We start from the raw sequence: 22934 nt of genomic DNA on the forward strand, positions 1-22934 counted from the left end.
CTGGCGACCTGTCCAGGGTGTACCCTGCCTCTCGCCCGATGTAGCTGGGATAGGCCCCCCCGCGACCCTCAAGAGGATGAAGCGGTTAGAAGATGAATATTACTTGACATTAACCAGGGACCTGCTGTGCCCATAAACAAGCAGCATTTAGTCTGTCAGGTTGAAAAAACAGTGGCAGCAATACTGTACGTGCAATCAAAAGGTCAAATCTGATGTCTCTGATAAAACACAATGGACTAGACTAAAATGTGCCAGCCAAGTATGCAAATAATAGGATTATAAGCAACTAAAAACTGCATCACATCAATTTCATGTTGCCCCCTCATCTCTTCTTAATTTCTATTAATTATGAAGAACGTACCATGACCAAATATCATAGGGAAAAGATGCTTTGTAGAGGTACCACTGCATCTGCTGCGAGGTCATCTAGCAAGGAGAACAGCATTAAGGTTTACATGTCTCACCTTTACGAGCACAGACCTTTTACCCATGGGTAGATGCTCGCTTCCCTCTGCCCAGTGATAAAATTAGTGGGTGTAGTTCAGTAGAAATAAAATAGTATAAAACTGCTCATGACAAAGTCTGTAGATTATTTTGAGGGACCGGGTCATGATTTCTGGAAAGAGCATTGCTGTTGAGTTTATGTATTTTTGGTGCTTTGAGCAACACAAGCTATTTAGTTCCATTATATTTAAGAGAAGGGAAGACATGTTTACGTTTGATATCTCCAACACTCTGCAACTCACATCATAACAATGTAGATTGATAAATAGCACTACAGGTAAGAGGAAAACTGTGTATTTTTGATTTTAGGGTGAACTATCCCTTTAACCCCAAACAGTCAGAGGCCCACTGTGGATGTAGCCCTACTGGGCAGCTTCCACATGTGTGTAACTGACGAATGTGAACATGAAATAAGAGCACTGGCTCAACCAACCTTTCCTGAATTTAAAACAGGTTACATATGGATGCAGATATTTTTAAGATTTAGCTACTAACACAAATAAATAATGTAGAAATATTTTGGATTGATTGTGAGAAAGATATAGGAGTGGTAACACCTGAATTAGCCAGGCAGGAGAAAGTGAGGGCCGAGGCTCTGTGTGATTTATCCTATTTTGAAACTTAACTAAACATGCAGCAATCACACACATTTTATTCTGTGCTATTTCTTTGTGAATCAAGCTTACAAAATGCACATTAATTAAACAGTTGTTTCGTCCTCTGTACACAGGTCCATTCACATGTTATAATGCTCATCAGCTGCAGGAGCCCAGAGTGATGATATGCCATTTTATTAGTTATTATGACTTTAATAATGCATTAAGGTCTACAGAGCTCTATCCACTCTCTTGGTATTCATATCTCAGTCACTGTATACAGTACAAACTTTATTCAAATTCCAAAATGTTCTGTATTGCACACTGATTAACTGTACACAAGCCTTTTATGACAACATGTACAGTTTATGAGTTAGTATGAGTCATTTACTGCATTAAAGCCTAAATGCATGTTGAGTGCTTTTAAACCAATACTGCCAACACTGTACATTATGGTGAATGATTTTTTCACGATTCTATAATGTCATCCATTTACAAACAACTGACAGAAGAATCATCCAGTCATCCAGTCAGCATCAATATACAGAAGTCACATGCTTTTCTTCAGGAAATGCTCCTCTAGTTTTTTCTGGAGGTTCTACGCACGCTGTACACTGTTTATTGTATCTTATAATGTGAAATGATTGCACAGTGTAATCTACATTGAAGTCAGATAACACTCTTAAATGAGGCCCCTGGAGATACCTTCCTCTGTGGTGGCTTCTGCCACCGACGCATCAGCAATTAAACGACAGCAAAAACACATTACGCACACTGCCACGACGCTATGTAACAACAATGATATAATATGCATTAATATCAATGTATAAACAAAGTATACAATGTCAAAAGGTGTCTATTACATAGGGCAGATCACAGCTTAAATTATTTTTTCACATCTACATTTTTAAATACCTAAACATGTCAGAAAAAAAAACAGTCTAAGATAAATCACCGATGTGCAGTGGTGAAAGATACAAATTTGGCACTTTGCCATTGCTGCTATATTATGTTAAAGAAGAAGATATGTAGGCAAAAGGAAAATAAAAATAGCATATGGCCTGGTAAATTGCCATCCGCCCTAAGTTTCACTATCATAAACTCAAACAACCCCACTGTAAAATTTTGGAGCTACATATCAATGTTTAAGCTTTCCAACCTTCAAAAAACAAAGCTTTTAAAAGAAAGCTTCAGGAGTCAACATGATACAATTTCTATTCTCAAAAAAGTGTGGCATTTAAAAACATATCCCACTGTGCAGCATCCCCCCCCCCCCCAATAACTGCAACTTGAATGTTAAGCTCAAAAAGTTAAGGCGATAAGAGTCCCCTCTGTTCCCGGAGCCAATTCGGTTTGTTTGTATTGCAGATATGGCGCATATTTTTGGTTCATACACTCTGCCAGCTGGAACACCAGTGCAGAGATGCAGCTTGGGAGAAGGCCAGATTTCTCATGACATAACATCAAAACACATAGAGAAAACTTCAACCTTGAAGCCACCTGACGTCAAATCCTCGCCGCATATTTTTTTGAGTTGAACAGGATGACTAATATTTTGCAGCTCTAATAGGGTCAGTCATATACTGGATTCAAGTTGGTGGCAGCTGCTGGGTACAACGTTGCCCCTGTGTCAAAATGTGATGGAGTGCAACCACATTACATCATGTGTATAACTCTATAACTACATCTACAATGTGACAGAATTTAATGCTGATTGGAAGGGAAATGTGGGCGTACGATAGATGCAGAGAGACAGCTTGACTACAGGAGGATGGTTGAGAGACGTGGAGACAGGAGAACATCCAGGCACTGCTTCGTCTTCTATTCAGTAAGAGCTGGTGGAGGCTGTGGCAATTCTCTTCCCAATGTACACCCTGAAAATAAGCCAATTTTAAGATAATGAAGGTCTACATTTTATTAACATCTGAGCCAGCTCTCTACTTTGAATGCAAAAGGCAATCTCAATGAACAGTAACAACTGCAGGTGACAGTAGCTTCTCCTGTAAGGCAGGTTTAATTTTACTACATTTCAGCAATATGGCAATTTTAAATGCTCTACATAAAACACCAAAAACATTGCAACAAAAGTGCAGAAGAAACACAGTATAAAAGGACATTTAAATACAACTAAAAGCAGTAATTAAACAGAAGGAGAATAGAAAATTTTAAACAAGCTAACACAGAATAAGACAGGTATAAAAAGAAGAATAAAAGTTACACTGCAGAGTAACAGATAAATAAAACACAGAAAAGTCTTCAGCCTTGATGAACACTGGTTCCTAACCTTTTTCCTCAAAGGGCCACTTTTCTAACATTGACTAAACTGACAACCCCTGACTAAGTGACATGCTGTATGGATATTTCATATAATATTAAATGAATAATAACAGTAAAAAACAACTGATAAACCATTCGATTAACCCAAATAGTGAATGCAATAACTGAATGAAGTTTGGAACAATTTTGAGCAGATTAAATCCTGTGAATATTAGATCAGAGATAAGTTTTCCTGATATTTTAGCAACTTTTGTATGGTTTTCTATGTTTTTTTATTATTATCTTTAACAATCATAAATACTTAATAGACTTCTTTTTGATACATTCAAAGTTTTCTTCTCCCTGATGATTTGCTGTTGTTTTATTAGCTTGTTGGTTGTTTTATCTGCATACTAATGCAGGGTGAGGCTGTCCTCATCGTGCCCTTATCCTGTGAGAGTTCTTTTAATTAATACCTTGAATAATAATCTAAACTTTAAAAATGAGAATTTCATGTAGTTTTCTTCACAGAAATGAATGAAATGCTGAGATACAGGCCTACAATTCGCCACACACCAATACCGACATATACCGCATGCCCCAGTGGAATTCAGGAGTCTATAAATATATGAAAAAGTAGATACCACCCAAGCCTAAAACCAGTGATTTAAAAGAACTGTGAGTTGCAGCAGGCCTGCAGTTTTCTGGGAGTTTGTTCCAGATTTATGGTGCATTAAAACTGACTGAACTGACTCTGAGGACACAAAGCAGACCTGTACCAGACGACTTGGGAGGTCTGAATGGTTTTTAATGTAGCAGAAAATCAGAAATGTATTTTGGCCCTAAACCATTCAGCGCTTTATAAAGCAACAGTAGTACTTTGAAATCGCTTATTTGACAGTCATTTGTTCCTGCTCTATTCCTAAACCTTTAGCGCAGAGGAAAAGGTTAACTACTTAAGTGCAGCTCATTGTAAAAGGTGCCATAGAGCTGCTGAAGTGAACTGTTTTCATCACTTTCACTGTTTTATAGATCAGGTGCAGATGTGAGCAGATGGGCATCAGATACATAAATTGCAGTCATCTTCAATCCTAAAACAGCAGTGCACTGAAAAATTGACAATGACAGCCCTTACTGGTCCTTTCCTACAGCACATGCTGAGTCACTAAAATAACAATCTGGTACAGAAAAGTAAAAACATCAGTGCAGACTGAGAACATGTAACTTCTTCAATGCCAAGCTTTGCATTGCATCCCTGCGTGATTTCTGACTTACCCGAGGCCAAGAGCGAGGATGTGTGAGATGAGTAAGGAAGGGATGAACACTTTGAGGAATTCAGCAGAGAAGATGCCGCCTTTCTTCATGACTCCACTCTTTCTCATACTGAGAGATACTGAACGTCGGGGGTGCCTGAAGTGGAACTCCCTGTGAGGAACAATCAACCAATCAATTCAGAATAACTTCAGAAGACAATCACAGACAATTTCCTGAACCACTTTGAGTGTGTGATTCTGAAAGTGAGCGTCTGCTTACTTTGGTGGAACGTTTTCCGGTCTGCTGGACCAATCAGCGACCCAGTCTACTTCTTTGTTCATCAGGATGTCCTCCTCTCTGTCCTTCTCTGGACCATCTTCCTCTGACTGCAAATGTGGAGGTAACATAATCAGGTTTTAGAGTCAAATGAAAGACTCAGGGGGTCTGAACTTACAGTTAAACATGTTTTACCTGACTATCTCTTGGGCTGGACATCTCCACATCAAAAGTTATCTGACCCTCATCCTGATCTGGACTTGGTGGCCTGTGAGGACTGAGGCAACATATTGGGATGAACAAAAAAATGTAACAACAAACACTTCTTTAAATAGTTTAAAGAAGGGATTATAATGGCCTTTATTACTACCTATCACAAGAGGAGCTACTCTGGCTGGATTCATGCTGTGCATCCAAGAGGATCTTTTCCATGTCTCCATTGTGAATAGAGGAGGAGGACGGCACATGCTCTAGTCCTCCGATAAGGGTTTCATCACTCTCAGGGACCACTTCCAAGGTCTGCAGAGTTTGACTCATGCCAGCATTTGCGTTTATTTGGTCTGCAGCGGGTGTCATTGGCTGGTTGGTCTGCACACCCTGAGCCCCTGTGTTCCCATTCAGCTCCAGCTCTACCCAGGAGCCTTGGCAACGCAAAGGTCAAGAGGAGGGAAGGAAGGGAAATTAAGCATGTTGTGTTAAAACCTCACAGCAGATTGTATACCACACAGAGACACACCCCTGCCTCCTTTAAAACTGAAACAGCTGACCTACATTTCCTGCACCACTGACACTGTGCATTCAAATGAACTGGCTGGGCACTGCATCCGTGATAGCATGCATTTCTTTGTGCCACTGCCCCACAAACAGCTTGCACATTTTTTTTTCCAGACAGGAGGGGGTTATGTAATCCTTTATGGCCGGCGGGCTCGGGTTAGCACACAATGTATATCATATGATAGCACGCCTTTGCACCCATCTTGTGTTCCCTGAAAATAATATATATATTATGTAATTCGACGACGCATGTATGCATGACCGACTGCACAGTAAAGTAGAGTATGTCATTTATGTTTCTCTCATGTGAGGTCTTGCATAACTGTGGTGTGCAGGGTGAGACAAATTGCCCAGGCATGTCGCTGTTCCAGCTGTGATGCTGTCACTTATATAAACCACAAGTCCCGCTTTTCTATCTGAGCAAACATTTTATCTCGTCTATAAATTGTTTATAGAGTAAAGCCGGAATATACCATTAGCACGTTAAGTGTTTTAAATGTGTTTTCAGGGCTGGTAGTCTGCAGGCACTTGAGCTAACATCCCACCATTGTCTTCCTTTACTAATTATATTTAGTTAGAAAGACCGTGGCCTGTTGAATAAAAACGCGACTCGTCTACATGAGGAATGGGAGTAATATGGCTTATTTATATTGAATTTAAAAATAGCATCAAATTAAATCAACATTTATTTCGTCTTTTGTCCCAAACTTGTTTTCATTTTGGCTAGAGCCCGCCCAGCACCGATGTCAGTACGTGATTGGCTGCGCTCCCATCAATCAACCATTTATCACAAGGCCATTGGCTAGCTTGCGGTGACGTCAACAGCATCACCCTCCACCCCTCCCAGAAGAAGAGGAAATACCGTAGCCGATGTAACTTTTACAATAAAATCTTAATTACACGGAGATCCATAAAACCACACACACTCGTTAAAGATACTTAAAGCAGGATTTAAAGCATGGAGCACGGAGCGAGAGGCGGCGGTACGTACCGTGAAGCCCGGGCTCTTCGTTATTGTTTTGTTGAGCAGCAGCGGTGGACATGTTGACTACCCAGTTTTAGCATTCATCAACATGACACGCAGACCAACTACGAAATGCGCATGCGCTAAATCTGTCCAGAGTCCAACAGACACTCACCGATAAGGGACCAGGAGCAAGCCCCAGATCTATGATGGGCAATTTTTGTTATTTTCATCCTACATGTCAGTTAAGGACATGCCTGTGGTGTAGGGTTAGGGACTGGTTCTCAGCTGTCAGAGGAGATGAGGGTGGTGGCTTGGGTGTGACTTTTTTTTTTATTTACCCTCCCTGAAGCTACACATTTTTTCCTTTAGCCTCCTGTAGTGATAGGGAAAATGCATGACCTTCCCTCCACCATAGATTAGCAATTAGATTTTTAAAAGTTACCCCTTGATGTAGAGTTAAAAGTTGAAGATGCCTTGGTCCTTCACTCTTGTTATTTCTTGTAACGGTTTATTTTTGACCAAATTTTAAACGAGACATAGATTAAAGTGATTTTGATGAAATATCACTATTTTAAGTTCAGATTTGGTTATGTTTTTTTCTGACAGAAGCATTCAATGCACATGATGTGTCCAAGGACTATTCGAAATTTGAAATCCAAGGATAATTTCAGTTTTTTTAGTTTAATAAATCTGTAATTTATGGCACATTTTCTTTAAAAATCAGTTGTAAAAATAAATACAAAATACAACTCCTTACATTTGTATGCCTCTCCCCTAAGCCAAAATGAAAAAAAACAACAACATAAGTCCCTTCCAAGTGCTTAAAAACAGATTTAACATTCCTTCCCCTTCTTGCACCATCTCCTCCCCCCATAAATAATGAACAGTCCCTTACAACAATCTTTACTATCATAGATAGATCATGCCTGTAATGAAACTGCAATAAAGAAAGCCTCAAAGTTTGACTGAATTTAGAAACCGGGGGATAAAAATCTTCACTTAGGCCGGTTGTTATTAGACTCTCACACTGTATGTAGGCCTAATTCCCAATTAATGACAGTAGTCTTCAGAATTCAATATGAAATATGTTTACTGTAGATTATCAAATGTAACATGTAACATGTGGTCCTGGGAGCTAACTTATATCGATGTTGCATTCACCTTTAATTCAGTTTACATTCCCCTCCTGCTGTGGGCCTAGTTGAAAATGCCTTCCTTTTGTTACGCCCTCTGACTCCTACCCCCGTTCTCTGTCCACCATTCTTTCTGAACTCAAAACACAGTCCATGTTCCAACCTATTCCTGACACCATTGTTTCTTTAACTCATTCTCATACTCCTTTATTTTTTAGCTCACATATAGGGTAACAAAAAATGGATTTACAATTATTATTTGTTTAGTAATTATGTTGGGCAATATTATTGATACATTCAGGTGAGTAGAAAATTATGTATTTCCCACAGAATGAAACAAAGTACATGCTATCACTAGCTGTAGGCTTTCTCTTTCTACCGAGTCTGTACAGGGTTTGAGGACTGATGATAATCGTATGGCTCTTCACATAAGTGCTGCATTGGCTGGACTAAACTATTAATGTGGGGAGGCATTTCCATTAGTCGTATTTCCTGTAGATTTGGAGAGGATGGGTCTGAAGTGTACATCACTCCTCTTCCAGTTTCATACAAGGATCTTGACAGTGTATTATGAATAGGATGGACATCGTCATAGCCAGAGTGGTGAATAGATTTTTAGACAAACATTTTAGTAAGAGCAGCACTGTCTGGGACCACTGCAGGGATTTGAAAATAGTGTTCTTTTGCAAACACTACAGGAATTCAGCTTTGGTGATGAAATAAGCATAGCCACGTTTTGAAATGCTTCTTTTGATTTAAAAACACTATGTTAGACTTTGATTTATGACTAATTGCTCTACAAATACAAATTATATCTTGATAAAGGCTCTATTTAGTACACAAAATATTCACATTTAAAGGACTAGTATGTAGTTTTAGGGGGATATCTCAGCAGGCATTGAATATATTATAATACACGTTTTCTTTACTTTATAACCACCTGAAAATAAGAATTGTCATGTTTTTAGTACCTTAGAATGAGCCTTTCATATCTACATAGGGATCTGGTTCTTGTCCACAGAGTCCGCCATGTTTCTACAGTAGACAAACCTAACACTTACTCTAGATATGGTCATTTGTATTTTCATGTTGGCCACCATTGTTAACAGCCCCTCCATAACAAGCCGAACAGCATTGGTGCAACACAGATTTGTAACGTGAAACTGCTTTCTTCAGTGTTTTCACAGGTTTTAATCATCTGCTCAATTTGTTTTGGAGAAGAGCTCTCTGAGGATAATATGACTCCCGATAAAAACCTCCTGAACAATAAACACTGAAGGAATTCTAACTAAGTGTAACTAAGTTTCAGCTGGTATCAATCTACAATCCTCACAGCCAGATGCCACTAAAGCTGGCACACTGCTTATTCAAAGCACATTATCTTCCATACAGAAACCATCAAGCAGTTTGGTTTTATTCAGAATTCAGGTTTGAAATTCTTTATTACTTTTCATCTAAATTGTACTTTATTCCATTTGACAAAGACAAACATAGCTGTACAATGAACCATTTGTAGTTTTCCCCCCTAACAGATCACCAAAACTCTCCTACAATCTTTATTCCAGAGCCCCTTGAGAGAAATTAACAAAAACATACAAATTAAAGAAATTCACAAAAATAAAAAGTGCATCTTGTTTTAACACTTGTGATACATTAGACATGTATATAATGCTGCTTCAAGTGGAAAAAAACATAAAACTCCAATTTCAACAGTTTCCTTGAGATTTCAAGACCCAAGGTTCGTGTTCAAAAAACATTATAGCAACTTGAATTTCCAAAAGTGTATGATCTACCTGTAGATAAGGCAGGTTTTAATAAAGTCCTGAAAAGCTGCTGCTTTTTTTTTTTATTTATTTATTTTTTTGGAAGGTAAAAGGTTTTGATCACAGAGCAGCGGTAAATTCCCCTGAGCAGTCTCCTGTCTGGCTCGCCAGAGAGTTCAAGAAACATACTTGATTATCTTATTTCTTCTTAATGCTATAAGCAAAGGCATTAGGGTTCTGCTGAGCATCTTTGTGGTTTACACCGTAGCCTGGAACGATAATTATGAAGACAATATGAGGGGAACGTGAAGATTATTAGTTAACTGTTTATCTTTTATGAATATGCCTCAACACTCATTCAGTCTGTGACCACCTCTGCTGCATCTGCAGACGGGAATGTTTTAAAAGCCAATGTTACCTTGAGACTTGCCAATTCTGCTCCAATATCATTTTACAAAGATTTTTGCACTTAAGTCACCTCTCACATCTTCCAACCGGTTGTTAGAGCAATAGTTATTTAAAAATAAGTGAGTACATGCTTCCTTTGGATGAAAGAAAGAACAAGGCTGATTGATAGGGACCATCCTCGACCGTGGAATGGGACAAAGGTGCCACATTATACAGGTTTATACACGTATGACCCTCACACAACCTTGCATCAGACACTAAAGGAAAGCCGTTTTTAAAATAGCTGCAAAATAACAAAAATAGAGATTAGCAAAGTGTCTCATTACTTGAGGACAGAGCCCTGAGAGAGCAACACTCAACAGTAGCTTCACACCACCGTATGAAGATGGGTGGTTATTTTGGTGGCATCCTAGTTATTGGAAATCAGTTCTCTGAAGGTAGCAGTGACACATTAACTTACATAAATATGATCCAATGGACCGATAAGCTTCATGCCCTGATTCAATGGCTTAATCTGTCATCAAAACGTAATTTTAAAGACATGGTAAACTGTGCTATAATCAATCTGTTCCAAAGGAGAGTTGGCAGCATGTGACTGAAGCATAGTGTAGCAGAGAAACAGAAGAGCTAATTTTCAAAGTGTTTTTCCGTGTTCAAAACAGTTATTAAAGACCACTTCCATACACAATCATCTGCAAACCAAGTGCTTCATGAATTCCCCTTTTTAAATAAACTCTGTTTTCTCCTGCGTCGCAAGAGAGAGAAGACATTTCATACAATAATCCAAAACCAGTAACTCTGTCTAGTCAACTGACTTGACTAGCTTTAGAGACTTGATTTAATGGTTTAAACATTAAAGGTTGATTAAATATGTCTTTCCCATTTAGACCCACAGGGGTCTATTCTTTCACAGCGAGCAAAATCATTCGAAAACAAAAACCATGGCACAAAAACAGAACTTTGAGATCCAAATTAACTCTGAACCTAACTGTGACGTATCCAAATAAGTTCTACATAAACATCAGTTACAGTCAGCCAAATTAAAAAAATAAACTGTTATAGTGCTCACGACTACAAAGGTACTGATACCTGAAAATACTTTTCTTTGGACATCCCACGTGAGAAATATCACACTTCCTTGATGTCACGAAAAGTCTCTAGCTTTTAAAGAAATACCCGCCAGAATGTACAAAATGTCCCAAAGTCATGACAAAAAGGTTACCGGATCCGGCGACCTTCCATCTACAATCAGTCCGAGATAAACAGCTAAAGAAACTACAGTGATCAGACTGTAATCCTATTGCCTTAATTTATACAAAAATAAATCAGCTATAGTGATTATTCTTCTTTTATCATCAGGTACAGTACAAAACATCATTAAAAAAACCCTCTACAAACAGAAACTAGATCCAGAGATTAAAGCGATCGGTCAATCTGCGACAACACAGCAGGCATTGTGGGGAAGCTGGCAGCAGTACTCATATTTTTGGAGCCACCGATCACGAGAGAATTAGGCTACATCACGCCATTATGCCCTTCCACCTGTATAAGCTTTTGTCCTGAGCTTTATATGGGGGTCCACACATGACTAGGGGTACCTCGTCTGCAAGACAGCTTTAAATGTATAAAGTATGGGACTGGTTACTTTGGCATGATTAGCCCTCATTCAACTCCCAAAACCACAACACCTGACAAATGTGCGCACACGCGGTTCTTGTGACCATGTTAAAGGACTATACTGGCTTATCTTTTAAAAATGTTTTTGGCCATTAACTAGAAACTATATGTACATTACTGCTGACCTTTCTCCTATATGTAGCCATTTCAATACACAATTACAATCAACTTTCAGCCTCAACCCCATTGCATTGACAATTACCAAGGTGCAGACGTTCCTCTGTATCGTCCGTAAAGAGGGAATACAGCGAGAGCTGGACGGAGCAGAGATGCAGCTATCGCTATCTGGTAACAGTTCAGCCTACATTTAAGAGTACTGTCTGCAGAGGAAACGGTAAACAGATCAACAGTTTAGGTATATGTCCATGCGGGTTACGTACAGATTCTAAGGGTAGTATACTGAAAGTGTTTGGTGGAAACACGGCTTTGCTCTGACTTAATCAAAGACGACCAAAAGTTCACTGTGACTGAATACATGCCAAGTCAGTTTCAAGTAAACTGACTAACTGTCGAGAAATGACTGTAAACTAATGAATACTGATACACTGTGGACAAAGGTTAGCAGTAGAGCATATTTGTAGAGAATGAGCTAAAACATGACACCTGAATAGTCCTTTAACAGCATAACCATACTATACATTAAGAAAGAAGTAGTGAGTGAACTTGGCAACTTGACAAATACTTGGGGCAAATATGGAGTGTTGACAGCTTGTATCTGCAATGTTTCAGGCCGGCACGAAAAGGAACTTGGTGACAGAACAACGTATAAACGGTAGAAAGAATTTCCTATTCAAACTAATAAAACATGGTGGCTACAAAAACTGAATGACTGGTAGCTATGACATACAACTAATCATGTCAGGATGGCACAAAAGAATAATGGAACAAACTAGCCGAATGTGTGTATTTAACACATTTTCCCTTTGGTTTGGGATGTAGTGAAGTTGCAAACAGTAGCTTGGTGAACGGAGTGCTCCTAATGGAGAAAACCATTAGACACTAAATCCCAAATTCTGGACTCAGATCTACAAACCCTGCATGTTTACATTTGTCATACACACAGGAAATGTGTTTGTGATGGCCTGCTTAGATGTGCTGTGGTAATGCCACTGTTTGTTGTTGACAGATTACGTCTTGTCACGTTAAACACAAAGGTCACAGAGGGCAGATCATATCAAGACTTGGGGATTTAGCCAAAGACGGACACATATTGTTTGTATGAGTGTATCAGAGCAGTGGGGGTACAAGCAGAAACTGGGATCTGAGCGGTTCAAACAAATGCTAGTTCATTTTATCCTGGAATATGTACAGATTGTTGGTGGTGGCCACAGCAATGATGTTGTCTAGAGGATGCCACGCAGTGTGGAGGATCTTCTTGTTAAAGTCCAGACTGTCTACACTGATCTCGTCCTTTTTGCGCTTCCCACCCGTGCTGACTTTGCGAGGTTTCAGGATCGATCGTGGCTTGCTGTTCTCCCGCGACGCCTCCAGGGTTACGTCTTGCCGGTAGCCTCTGTCAAACATCCTGAAGAAGTTGTTGTAGGAACCGGTCATCACAACGCTGCCGGGAGTCAAGGTATGAGTGAGTGATGGTACATCGCATTATAACAAGTAACAGATTTTTAATGGCCAATGTGGTGGCCTGAACCGTCTGACGCGTAGCGGAAAATAATGAATCAAAAAGCGAAAGTGTGTTGTTCTCGGTCATGAACCACAACCAGGAGTGTGTGCGGAACATCCCTCTGCCCCCCAAACCAAATCATGAGCAGCCTCATGCTCTGCACTGAACAGATAACCACAGTCAATGATAAGGCCTATGTTGTTTTGCCAGTTTAGTTGCGTCAAACAAGGGCTCCACCAAAACATTTGCGTACACATAAAGTGTGGGGGAACTTCAAAGATGAATTTCTCAAATGCAAAATTTGCTTTCACAACTGTGACACCTACCAGAATGACAACAGTTGTCCAAAATGCATCTTTTTACCCTGATATAATACATGCATAAAAGACTAGTTACTCACCTGTCGTTCCCATTCCAACAGCACTCAAACTTGTCGAAGATACAATCATTCTCGTAGAGTGAACACAATTTACTCCTGAGATATTCATGCACCTGTTAAGAGAAAGTGATGAATAGGTGAAAATAACATTGCAAAATGACTTCTGCATAAATGTAAGGCTTACAAATAGCAGAAAAGAAACTGATGTAGCAACATTATGTTTGTTATAACATGACATCAGTCACAGACCTGATAAGTCTCTACTGGCCGGGTCTCCATGTTGAGATCCCAGATTTTGACAGACAGGTAGTCGCGGGTCATCATGTAGCGACCACTGTGGCTGAACTTTACATCAGAGATGGATGAGATGATTTCAGAAAAGAATGAACGATTGTTTGGATCCTCTGGCTCTTCAAACTCTTAAACAAGAAAAAAGATACACGTCATTAGTACAACCTGACTGCCAGTAATTACATGCCAGGCTACAATTTTTATATTGCTGCGCCCAATTTAATGCAGCAACAAATACAGCTCAGTTTTAATAGTGTGGCCCCTGCAGGGAATCATTCCTATGCTATGTCTGCGCTCAGTTCCATAATTTTCATTACCTTAGACATCATGTTTCTACATGCCTGCTTCCTCAAAAATAAAACATCTAAAACAGAGAATTAGCACATTTGGGGCTCTGACTCTTGAATAATGGGAGAGCACTGGCAAACTCCCATACACAGAAACCAAGGCAGGGGTTTTCAATTTAAGTTCAAAGAGGTCCATATACTTAAATTTCCTCCCAGCAAAGGTCCAAACTTGATACTGTCTAAATTGTGTCCTATAATCTACCCCTACTTCTATCAAATACAATCAGCATTGTACATTTCCACATCATGTCAACAACATTTATTGTCAAAGTAGGACACTTTTAACATTCAGACACATTGCACTAGTATGGCATTTGTATGGAAAACAAATAACTGTCTTTACAATAAATAAAATTAGTCCTAACACCTACATTTCCAGTATAAGAAAAAAAGAATCTTTTGAAAAAATAAATATGAACTGTCTTTTTTTCCTCATAGCGGAGGAAGCTGATTTACGGCTGTAAGTCGATCCAAACATGGTCAAGGTGTGTGGTGCTCCAGGGAAAACAGTCTCAGACAAAGTCTGTAGACAGGAAGGTCAATTGCTCTCCTGCTGTCATCAAAGTCATGCCATTGTTCTCTCTAGTAAACTACGCACGGTAAACAATTGATTTGATTGGCTAAATTGAGTGAAGCTACTGTTGTACAAATTGGATTAGCTGCGCCTCAATCTATAGCCGCAATTGTCGGGAAAAAAAATAATGCTCTGTTAAGATTATTATTTATTCACATTAATTTATTAGAAATTGGTCATGGCTCAGGATAGAACCATCACTTAGTCCGAATCCGGAGTATGGTATGCCATTTGGTGATACATGAGCTAAGGGCTGAACCTTTTGTAACACTGCTGTAACACTGGAATTTCTCAATTGTGGGATCAATAAAGGTGTATCTTATCTTATATTACTTTTTTAAACTCAAGTTTTCTCCCTTCATTTAAATTCTGTGCACGCATTAAATATCAACACATTAAACTACTCCTACTGTAATGTCTCCCTCCAGTTTTCTGCTGTCACAAGACTATTAAGCTCACACAGGTATATGGCATTTAGCTCATTAAACTTCTCAGGAAAGGTCTCAGATTCGAGCCTCATTACATCTAACTTTCCCGTTGCTTCAAAGATGTTCCTGTGCCCTTACTAAAGCACGGGGAAGGTAACTGATGTCAGTATTTGACACAACATTTTACCTTTCCCAGAACTTGCCAGCTCACACACATGCATGGCGCTTCGCTAATTAAGACTTCACCTCAGGAAACTGTAAGCCTGGTTAAAGCAGATGATGTAGCTCAGCTTTTAGAAAAGGTACCTCCCATCCAAAATGTTTGGGACTTGAACTCCATTCTAGGCAACATATGTGTTGGTTGCTTAATATTCTGTTGGCACTGCCCTTAACAGAAAGACTAAACTCATACTTGAAACTAGTCGATTAGGGATTGTCAGACTCTTGATATGTTTTAAAGCACTGTCTTCTTGCTGAAGCAAATACACACACTAGAATGTAACCTATTCTAGTTCCACTGTCTATCACTCAGTTTCCTTTAGGCATACCAGAGGCACACCTCAGAGATGAACAGCTCCCCTGCAGGCACACAACATAAATGAAGCTGGCTTACGCTTGGCGTGCTTGTCACACAGTGCTGATGCCCTCATGTCACACAAGCGGATGGTGCCCTTGCTGCTGCTGTAGACAAAGGTGTTGCATTGGTTGGGGTGGAACTCAGCTGCTGTGATCACCTCCGTCAACTCCTCCATATTGGCTGGCTTAATGTCAACAATATCTGAAGAAGGTGGTTAAGGTCGAAATAGCGAGACAGACATTTCCACAGTTTAAAAGGAAATCCTTCAGAAATAAAATGAAAGACAGTTTTGTATCATTTAAGTAGTACAAACATAGCCTGCCAATGCCTTTTTCCAGTGGTCCAAAAGGTTCTGCATGGCTTTGAGTCCAAAAATATAGGTTTTAGAGATAGATATGGTTACCAAATGGTACAAATGAGTAACTAACTATTGGAAAATGCTCCCCTCTCTGTGATCGAGCATTGAGAACACTATCTAGTACTACAGAACTATGATCTGGTTAGGTGTCACCGTCAACACTGCTTTATTTTGTGAATGCATATACAATAATAAGTAGCATTTGGCTGTAACTTCTCCCAAAGAGAGGGAGGACACTCAGCCTATAGCCCAACAGCCTATGGCTCCTTTTTTAAAGTCACTGCATTGGTTGCCTATCACTCTGAACACCGATTTTAAGATTCTCTTACTAGTTTTTAAATCACTGAAAGGTCTGGCACCAGCCTATTGCTCAAACATGCCTATTAGATATGTACCTAGCAGGTCCCTCAGATCCTCTGCAACTGGCCTCCTGTTATCTAAAGACTTTCAACAAAGGGGGAGTCAGTGCTTAGCCACTACTATTGTTGTCTTTTTTTATTTTTTGTCTGTGCTGTTTTAATTGTGCTCTGCAAAGCACCCCAGACTGCATTTTGTACAGGTTTCCCACACATTTTCATGGATAATATTTCCATGCTTTTCCATAACAAGAACCCCTACTAAGAAAAAAAATGACAGATTACTGTCATTATTATTCAACACACAACAGAATTCCATGACTTTTCCAAAACTTTCAATGATTTTTCTAACTTTTCCAGGCCTGGAAAATGTGTCTGTAAAGTTTCATTACTGATCCAGGTCTTCAATGACCATGGGAAGCCTAGTTGTATGAACGGTGCTTTATAAATAGAGTTGAGTTGAACTTTCTCAACAGAAAGTCATGTGGTCGGCTCAATTCAGGACTAAAACACTTCTTTACACCAAAACTTTTTAACTTTTTAAAATATAGACAATGTTGGAGCGACTCTGAGCAGATGTTGAAAAACGCCTTACTTTGGGGACATCTGGTGGTAGAATCAAAGAAGACACCGTGGAGGACACCACTGCACAGCAATTAAATTATTATTTTTTTAAATGTCTGATTTGCATTGAAACAGTGTCTACTTCTTTAATACACCTTCACAGAGCAAAAAAATGCCTGTAAGGCCTACATAATGAATATTGATTAAATCACTAACTTAATATGGAACAGAAAAATATGCAGTGGGTTTCAGTGTTGCAGGGGCCGAGTGATGCACAGTCTGATTGTGTCCAAGTTGACTGATGTGTGGTGGGCAGGTGATCAGGATGCATGCGGGGGATTCTACTCTGACAGTGAGTCACAGCTACCTCGCAGGAAAGAGATAAACTAACTAGGACATAACATTCATTATTTAACACAGTGCATTTACAGTAAAAAGTAAACTCCTGCAAACTTATGGTCGCATAAAATGGACCATATGTTTAACACTTTTTTCTCAAACACAAGGGGAAATATTTGGAAAGGCTTGAAATGTTGTATTTCTCATTAAAATTAATAGCTTTACAATGCCAAAATTAAACTCTATAGGAATAACTATGAAGAATTATATCAAGACCTACAGAGGATGATGACTGAATGAAATTAAAAAACAAAGGATACTAAAGCTGCGATCAGTGATCTCCAGATTCCATAGGTTAATGCGCAGGTCATCTGCAGACAGGTACGTCTCACAATCACTGTTGACTGAGATGGAGTTGATATGGTAGGTGTGAGCATTTGCAAACACTCGTCTAGGGCTGGCTTCCACCATCAAGTCCATGGGCCTGAATACTGGTACCTGAAGAGAGGAGAAGGGTTAGTATCACTTAAACTTCAGAGGAACTGTGTGGTAATGGTTCTCTATTTTAGAAATCCAATTTTTGTGATTTTTTAGAGAATTTTTCCCCAACAGGCACAAAAAATGTCCCTCACTGTTTGTCAGATTAGTCTAACAATATTATACATTTGTCCATTTTTGAGATTCTGCTGTTAGTCTGGGGAGTAAAAACAGTTTCACTAATACTGACACAAAACAGCAAGAGTTAATCGTCTTTTAAACAAAGGAGAAAATGTCTAGCCTCAGAGTTAACAGGCTCATCTGTTACACTGAGCTATATATGGAAACAATTCAATAAATATAGATCAGTGTGTCCCAAACTGGAGGATGCACATGGCCAGGGAGAAAAGTGCAGCTGAAATGACCTTTTTCAGAGCAGTAATTTTGGCTTGTCAAACACAGGTGTAATTAATAACATTAAACTGCAGGACTGGATCGTAAATGTTAGGAGTTCCACTTGTGCTTTTGCTTTTAAGACATGTCAACATGTCTGCCAAATGTCTCCTTAAATCAAATAACTTAAAACTCACAGTGTTTTAATGACTGGAGGACAATGGTTAGAAAAAATAATACAATACTTTACCTTTGTTTCAACCCACTAAAATTAATATAATAAGCTTTTAATAATGTAACACAATTGGTAGGAATTTTACATACACTTCACTAAAGGCTCATAATATGATGCAAACAGTAGTGTCAAGTACAGCATTTTAACACATGGGTAATAAGACAGTTAATAATACATACGTGTTCAAAATTACTGGGGACAGTGATTATGAAATCTGTACGCACCCGTAGTGTTGTGACAGTATTAAGATCCCTGTAGCGCCCATCTTCTTCCTTCAAATTGTAGCCCTCTGGTCTCTTGTCACGCTCACTAATTTTCCACAGCTTTATGGTTTTGTCTGCAAAAGAGGAAGAGCAGAGATCATAAAAACACATCTTCAGTAACTAAAGAAACTGTGTAACTTTGGATTACTTGCTGTCTCCAGAGGCCTGATGGAAAGGTTTAAGTCAACTACATTTCACCATTTCATACTTACTACAGTGAATCAATTTAATTAGAATAAGCTGCTATACTAACCATTTGTAGACAAAAGGAACTGCGCTGCGTTCTTCTGAGGCAACCATCGAATCTTATTGATCTTCTCCTCGATCTCAAGGCTTTTCAGGTAGTCAAACTCAGGCTCATGGCTCTGGAAGGTGCTGTAAACATTGTACTCTCCTCTGCACTGTGGCTGATTCTTACTCTAAACAATGACAGACCGCAGATCAGAATTCAGTTCAAGTATCATTATGCTAGAAATAGACCTATGCTGACAGCAAGCTTCAGCGATCAGCTAATGCATGATGAAGCCACAGTATTTTTTTCCCCATTTCAAATGGTTATTTTCAGCTTAAATCCTGAACTAAAAAAAAATGTACCAGCAGCTTGACAAAATTATGAATTTATCAAATGTGAAAATCAAAGACTGCACTGTTTCTACACATTTAAGTTAGTCTGATAAGCCACTAAAACTCACCTCTGGCTCCTGCTGAAAGATGACAACACGACCCCCCTTGTCTCCAGTGGCTAGTAGCTCCCCAGAGTGGTTGAATTCAACAGTAGATATGATGTCAGCTGTCAATAAAGTATTATAATTAGAACATCATCAATGTTTCAGAGTCTTATTTGCTAATGTAACAATGTAACAGTAACTGTTGTGTAAATTTGAAGCGTGTTCAATGTGAAATATTTTGAACTGGTAATGCATCAATGATTCATTTCCTTCCAATCATCAACAAAAATCTTTCAGCACTATTAAAGATATGGTGTGTTTGCTCCACCTCTCTCCACCTGTTAGAGGTGAATACCATGTCAACCATGTTGAAAACACAACAGAGCAGTGACGTAAATGTATATGTATGTACACACTACAGTGTGTAATGAAACTTAAAGTCTCCTGAACACTCTTGGGTGTGGGGGCTTGCCATTTACAGCTATTCAGCACTTTTCAAAGACGAGCATTCTCATTAAATCCTACAGCACAACAATCAATCCCTGTTTACAGGCTGGCACTATTCTGAGCGGGTGCAATCCTTAATATAGACTATGGTGTTGTTTCTCCCTTGACACAGCATACAAAGTGCCTGATACGATCTGACTCCATACAAACTCTCATATAAAGTAGAGGAGGGCTGAGTAAAGGAGAGTATTTCTGAAACACTGTTGTAGTAGTAAGTTTTCAGCCCATGTACTGCTATGTATTGACACAGGGAGAGGCTCATATTTATAGTTGTTCTCAAGCAAAGCTTACTGTAAACAACTGTGTAGTCCTTTACACACAAATAAGCCCATCATGTACTGTAAACATTGGTGTTTAGGGCACTTGTGAGTTAACGTGTTGGACGATAGGAAAAGGGGCTGTTATAATACACGACTGGTTTTCTCTGTTCATATAGAAATTAAAGAGTATAGTTTATATTTACATAAGATCTCCTCCTCCATTGGCTCCAATGTTTTGTACTTTATTTGCATGAAATATCCACATCTACATCTAATATTACCTCTAGCACTGGAAGGGTTAGTTCAGCCATATCTCAAAAAAACAATTCTGTCATACTGTCTACTGGTATCTACCCGTGCAGGCAGCGGAGAAATGCAACAACAAAGTGTCGTTCCAGAAACAATGTTCCGGTTAGTCAAGATAATGACAGACACCATTGTCATCCGTGGTTTCTATTGGGAACTACTATCTGGTAGGAAATAGTTCAATGAAATCTGTCCTGAGTGTGGATTAATCTAAGTAACCGAGACAGTGTTTCTGAGGACACTTTGCTGTCAAGAGACCACAAATGAAATTCTCTTTTCCACCATTGTTTTTGTTTTGCAATAGAAGTCTCAAGATTAAAGAGCATCTGCATGACTGGATACAGATAGAGCTAAGGGGGAATGTTTAAATTTGATCTGGCCAATCAGTCCCTTTGAAAGTTGGACTTAAATGCACTCTGTGAAACTGATAGCTCAACCACACATAATCGAACTGCTTCAAAAACTTCCTGACTGTTCAATTAAGGTATGCATTTCACTCCCAAGCATTCAAACATTATATTAAACACATCATACAAGTTCTTTGTGTTGAATTGTATAAGTAGTGACTGCTGACATTTTGCAGCAATTATGCGTAACAGATAAATGTTTTAAGCTGTCTGCCAGTTTTATTCGTTTTTAAAAAGCCTACTGAACTATCACCAAGTTATGTGCCTCACAAATAACCCCTTTACTTCAATGCAAACAGTTAATTTTCAAAAATATCAATCAGTCACAGAACTTTGCATGAAACTCAAGCAGAGAGTGTAACATTAGCAGTAGCATTGAAGCTAACTTCAAAACAAGCATGCACAGGATGCCATTCAGACAGAGCAGGTTAGCAACTGTCCAGTGACCACCACATGGACTTACCTTCAGCGACATCATCGTCTATCGCTCCTTTGACTTGGGAAAAGCACCACTGCACCTCACTGTTCCCACCACCGGCCCCTGAACGAAACACAGACCCAAGTTTTAACCACCATCAAAGGCAACTTCACACGCTTTAGCCCAGTGCTAACTTAGCTAAAATCAGTCATATAAGAACAAGACCGCCAGCTATGTGATACATATTACATATTTTAACTAGCGTAGCACATTCCCAAGCACGGGAAATAGTTTAAGCATGTTAGCTGTGGGAAACTCTCACTTTCACACTGTCAATGACACACACTAGCATCTCGGAAGTATCCTAGCATGCTAGCTAGCCTGCCTTGGTTAACCACAACAGAGACAAACCCATCATCTGTGCTAAACAGGACATTAACCAATCAATAATAATAATTAATCGCCAAACACTTTGACAGTATTTGCTCTTTACTCTTACCTGCCATGGTGAGCGGCTCAGACAGAGGCTATCTCTGTAGCGGGCTCGGGCCCTGGACTGGAGCAGTGCTGACCCGGGTCGGCTGGGTGGTTCTGACCGAGGAGCAGTGGAGGAATTAACCGGGGAGTGCTGCTCCTAACTCCGCACACCGTACAAGTCGTCGGCCCAGTTGATACAGACAGAACGAAGCAGTTTTTCAACCAAAGAAAGTCAACTACAATCCTCAGGACTGAATTTCAGACTTTGCACTCTACTTTGAGATTTCCCTCGCCTCTGCCTCTCCCAGCATTTCAAAATGGCGCAACGCGGGTGGCGTTTATCCAGCAGGCATCAAACGGAGAGCGGTGAGGGTGAACCATCACATTTTCATCTGGCTGGCTCCTGTGCCGTCAGCGACATGGGTCTTTTTCCTGTCCTCGGACACTACATGATTAATTAACTCATAGGGCGTTTAGTTTTTAATTAAAAGTTCTTTGGAGTTCTTTAATAAAACATGTAATTCCTAAACCCCGCCCGCGTGGATTGTTTCAGTGAATTAAATCGAACAAACCCGCGCCCGCAGCGATAGTTTTTAGATTCACAGCAAAAGTGAAGCCATAAAACTGAACTAAATTTAATATAAAGTTTAATTTATTCCCCTATGACAACACACATTAAATTAAGAGAATAATACTTGATTTTAACTTTTAAATATTTAATTCAAATGGCAACTAAAGATAATTCTAATATTCATAATATGTAAATCAGCAATGTCAGTAAGATTTATTGTATTTATTGAATACATTTTTAAGATGTTAATCCTGACACATTAAAACAGCAAATTAGTGTCTGCACCCATAAATCACCCAAAAACCGAGGAAATGCCACCTGTACGTGCCACTGAGCTTCCACAGGATGTGCTGCAGTTTCTGTGCACCTGCTGGACATCAGCTTTGGAGGATGCCACACTGAAAGGGCCACTTTTGTGTATGAATGCAAAGTGAACGACAAACTAACTGCTCCTATGCGAAGTGAAGTTCAGGTACATACCATATACCTGCACTGGGCCCCCAGGGCAAA

At 39.4% G+C, this 22934-nt stretch overlaps 2 protein-coding genes across 2 annotated transcripts; both read right to left on the reverse strand.

Moving 5' to 3' along the window:
• Positions 1 to 1278: 1278 nt before the first annotated feature.
• On the reverse strand, positions 1279 to 6805 carry bnip3la (BCL2 interacting protein 3 like a). The gene is made up of 6 exons (XM_049579938.1): positions 6652 to 6805; positions 5257 to 5527; positions 5082 to 5163; positions 4890 to 4996; positions 4632 to 4781; positions 1279 to 2974 (listed from the first exon to the last, which is right to left on the reverse strand). The coding sequence occupies exons 1-6, from the start codon at positions 6701 to 6703 to the stop codon at positions 2926 to 2928; spliced, it is 711 nt and encodes a 236-aa protein (XP_049435895.1). The 5' UTR covers positions 6704 to 6805; the 3' UTR covers positions 1279 to 2925.
• Positions 6806 to 9166: 2361 nt separating this feature from the next.
• ppp2r2aa (protein phosphatase 2, regulatory subunit B, alpha a) lies at positions 9167 to 22349 on the reverse strand. The gene is made up of 10 exons (XM_049579937.1): positions 21876 to 22349; positions 21422 to 21499; positions 19503 to 19600; positions 19064 to 19229; positions 18772 to 18884; positions 17763 to 17940; positions 15862 to 16026; positions 13858 to 14027; positions 13630 to 13721; positions 9167 to 13169 (listed from the first exon to the last, which is right to left on the reverse strand). The coding sequence occupies exons 1-10, from the start codon at positions 21880 to 21882 to the stop codon at positions 12890 to 12892; spliced, it is 1347 nt and encodes a 448-aa protein (XP_049435894.1). The 5' UTR covers positions 21883 to 22349; the 3' UTR covers positions 9167 to 12889.
• Between the last annotated feature and the right edge of the window lie 585 nt (positions 22350 to 22934).

Source organism: Epinephelus fuscoguttatus, linkage group LG6, assembly GCF_011397635.1.
Source record: "Epinephelus fuscoguttatus linkage group LG6, E.fuscoguttatus.final_Chr_v1".
Lineage (NCBI taxonomy): Eukaryota > Metazoa > Chordata > Actinopteri > Perciformes > Serranidae > Epinephelus > Epinephelus fuscoguttatus.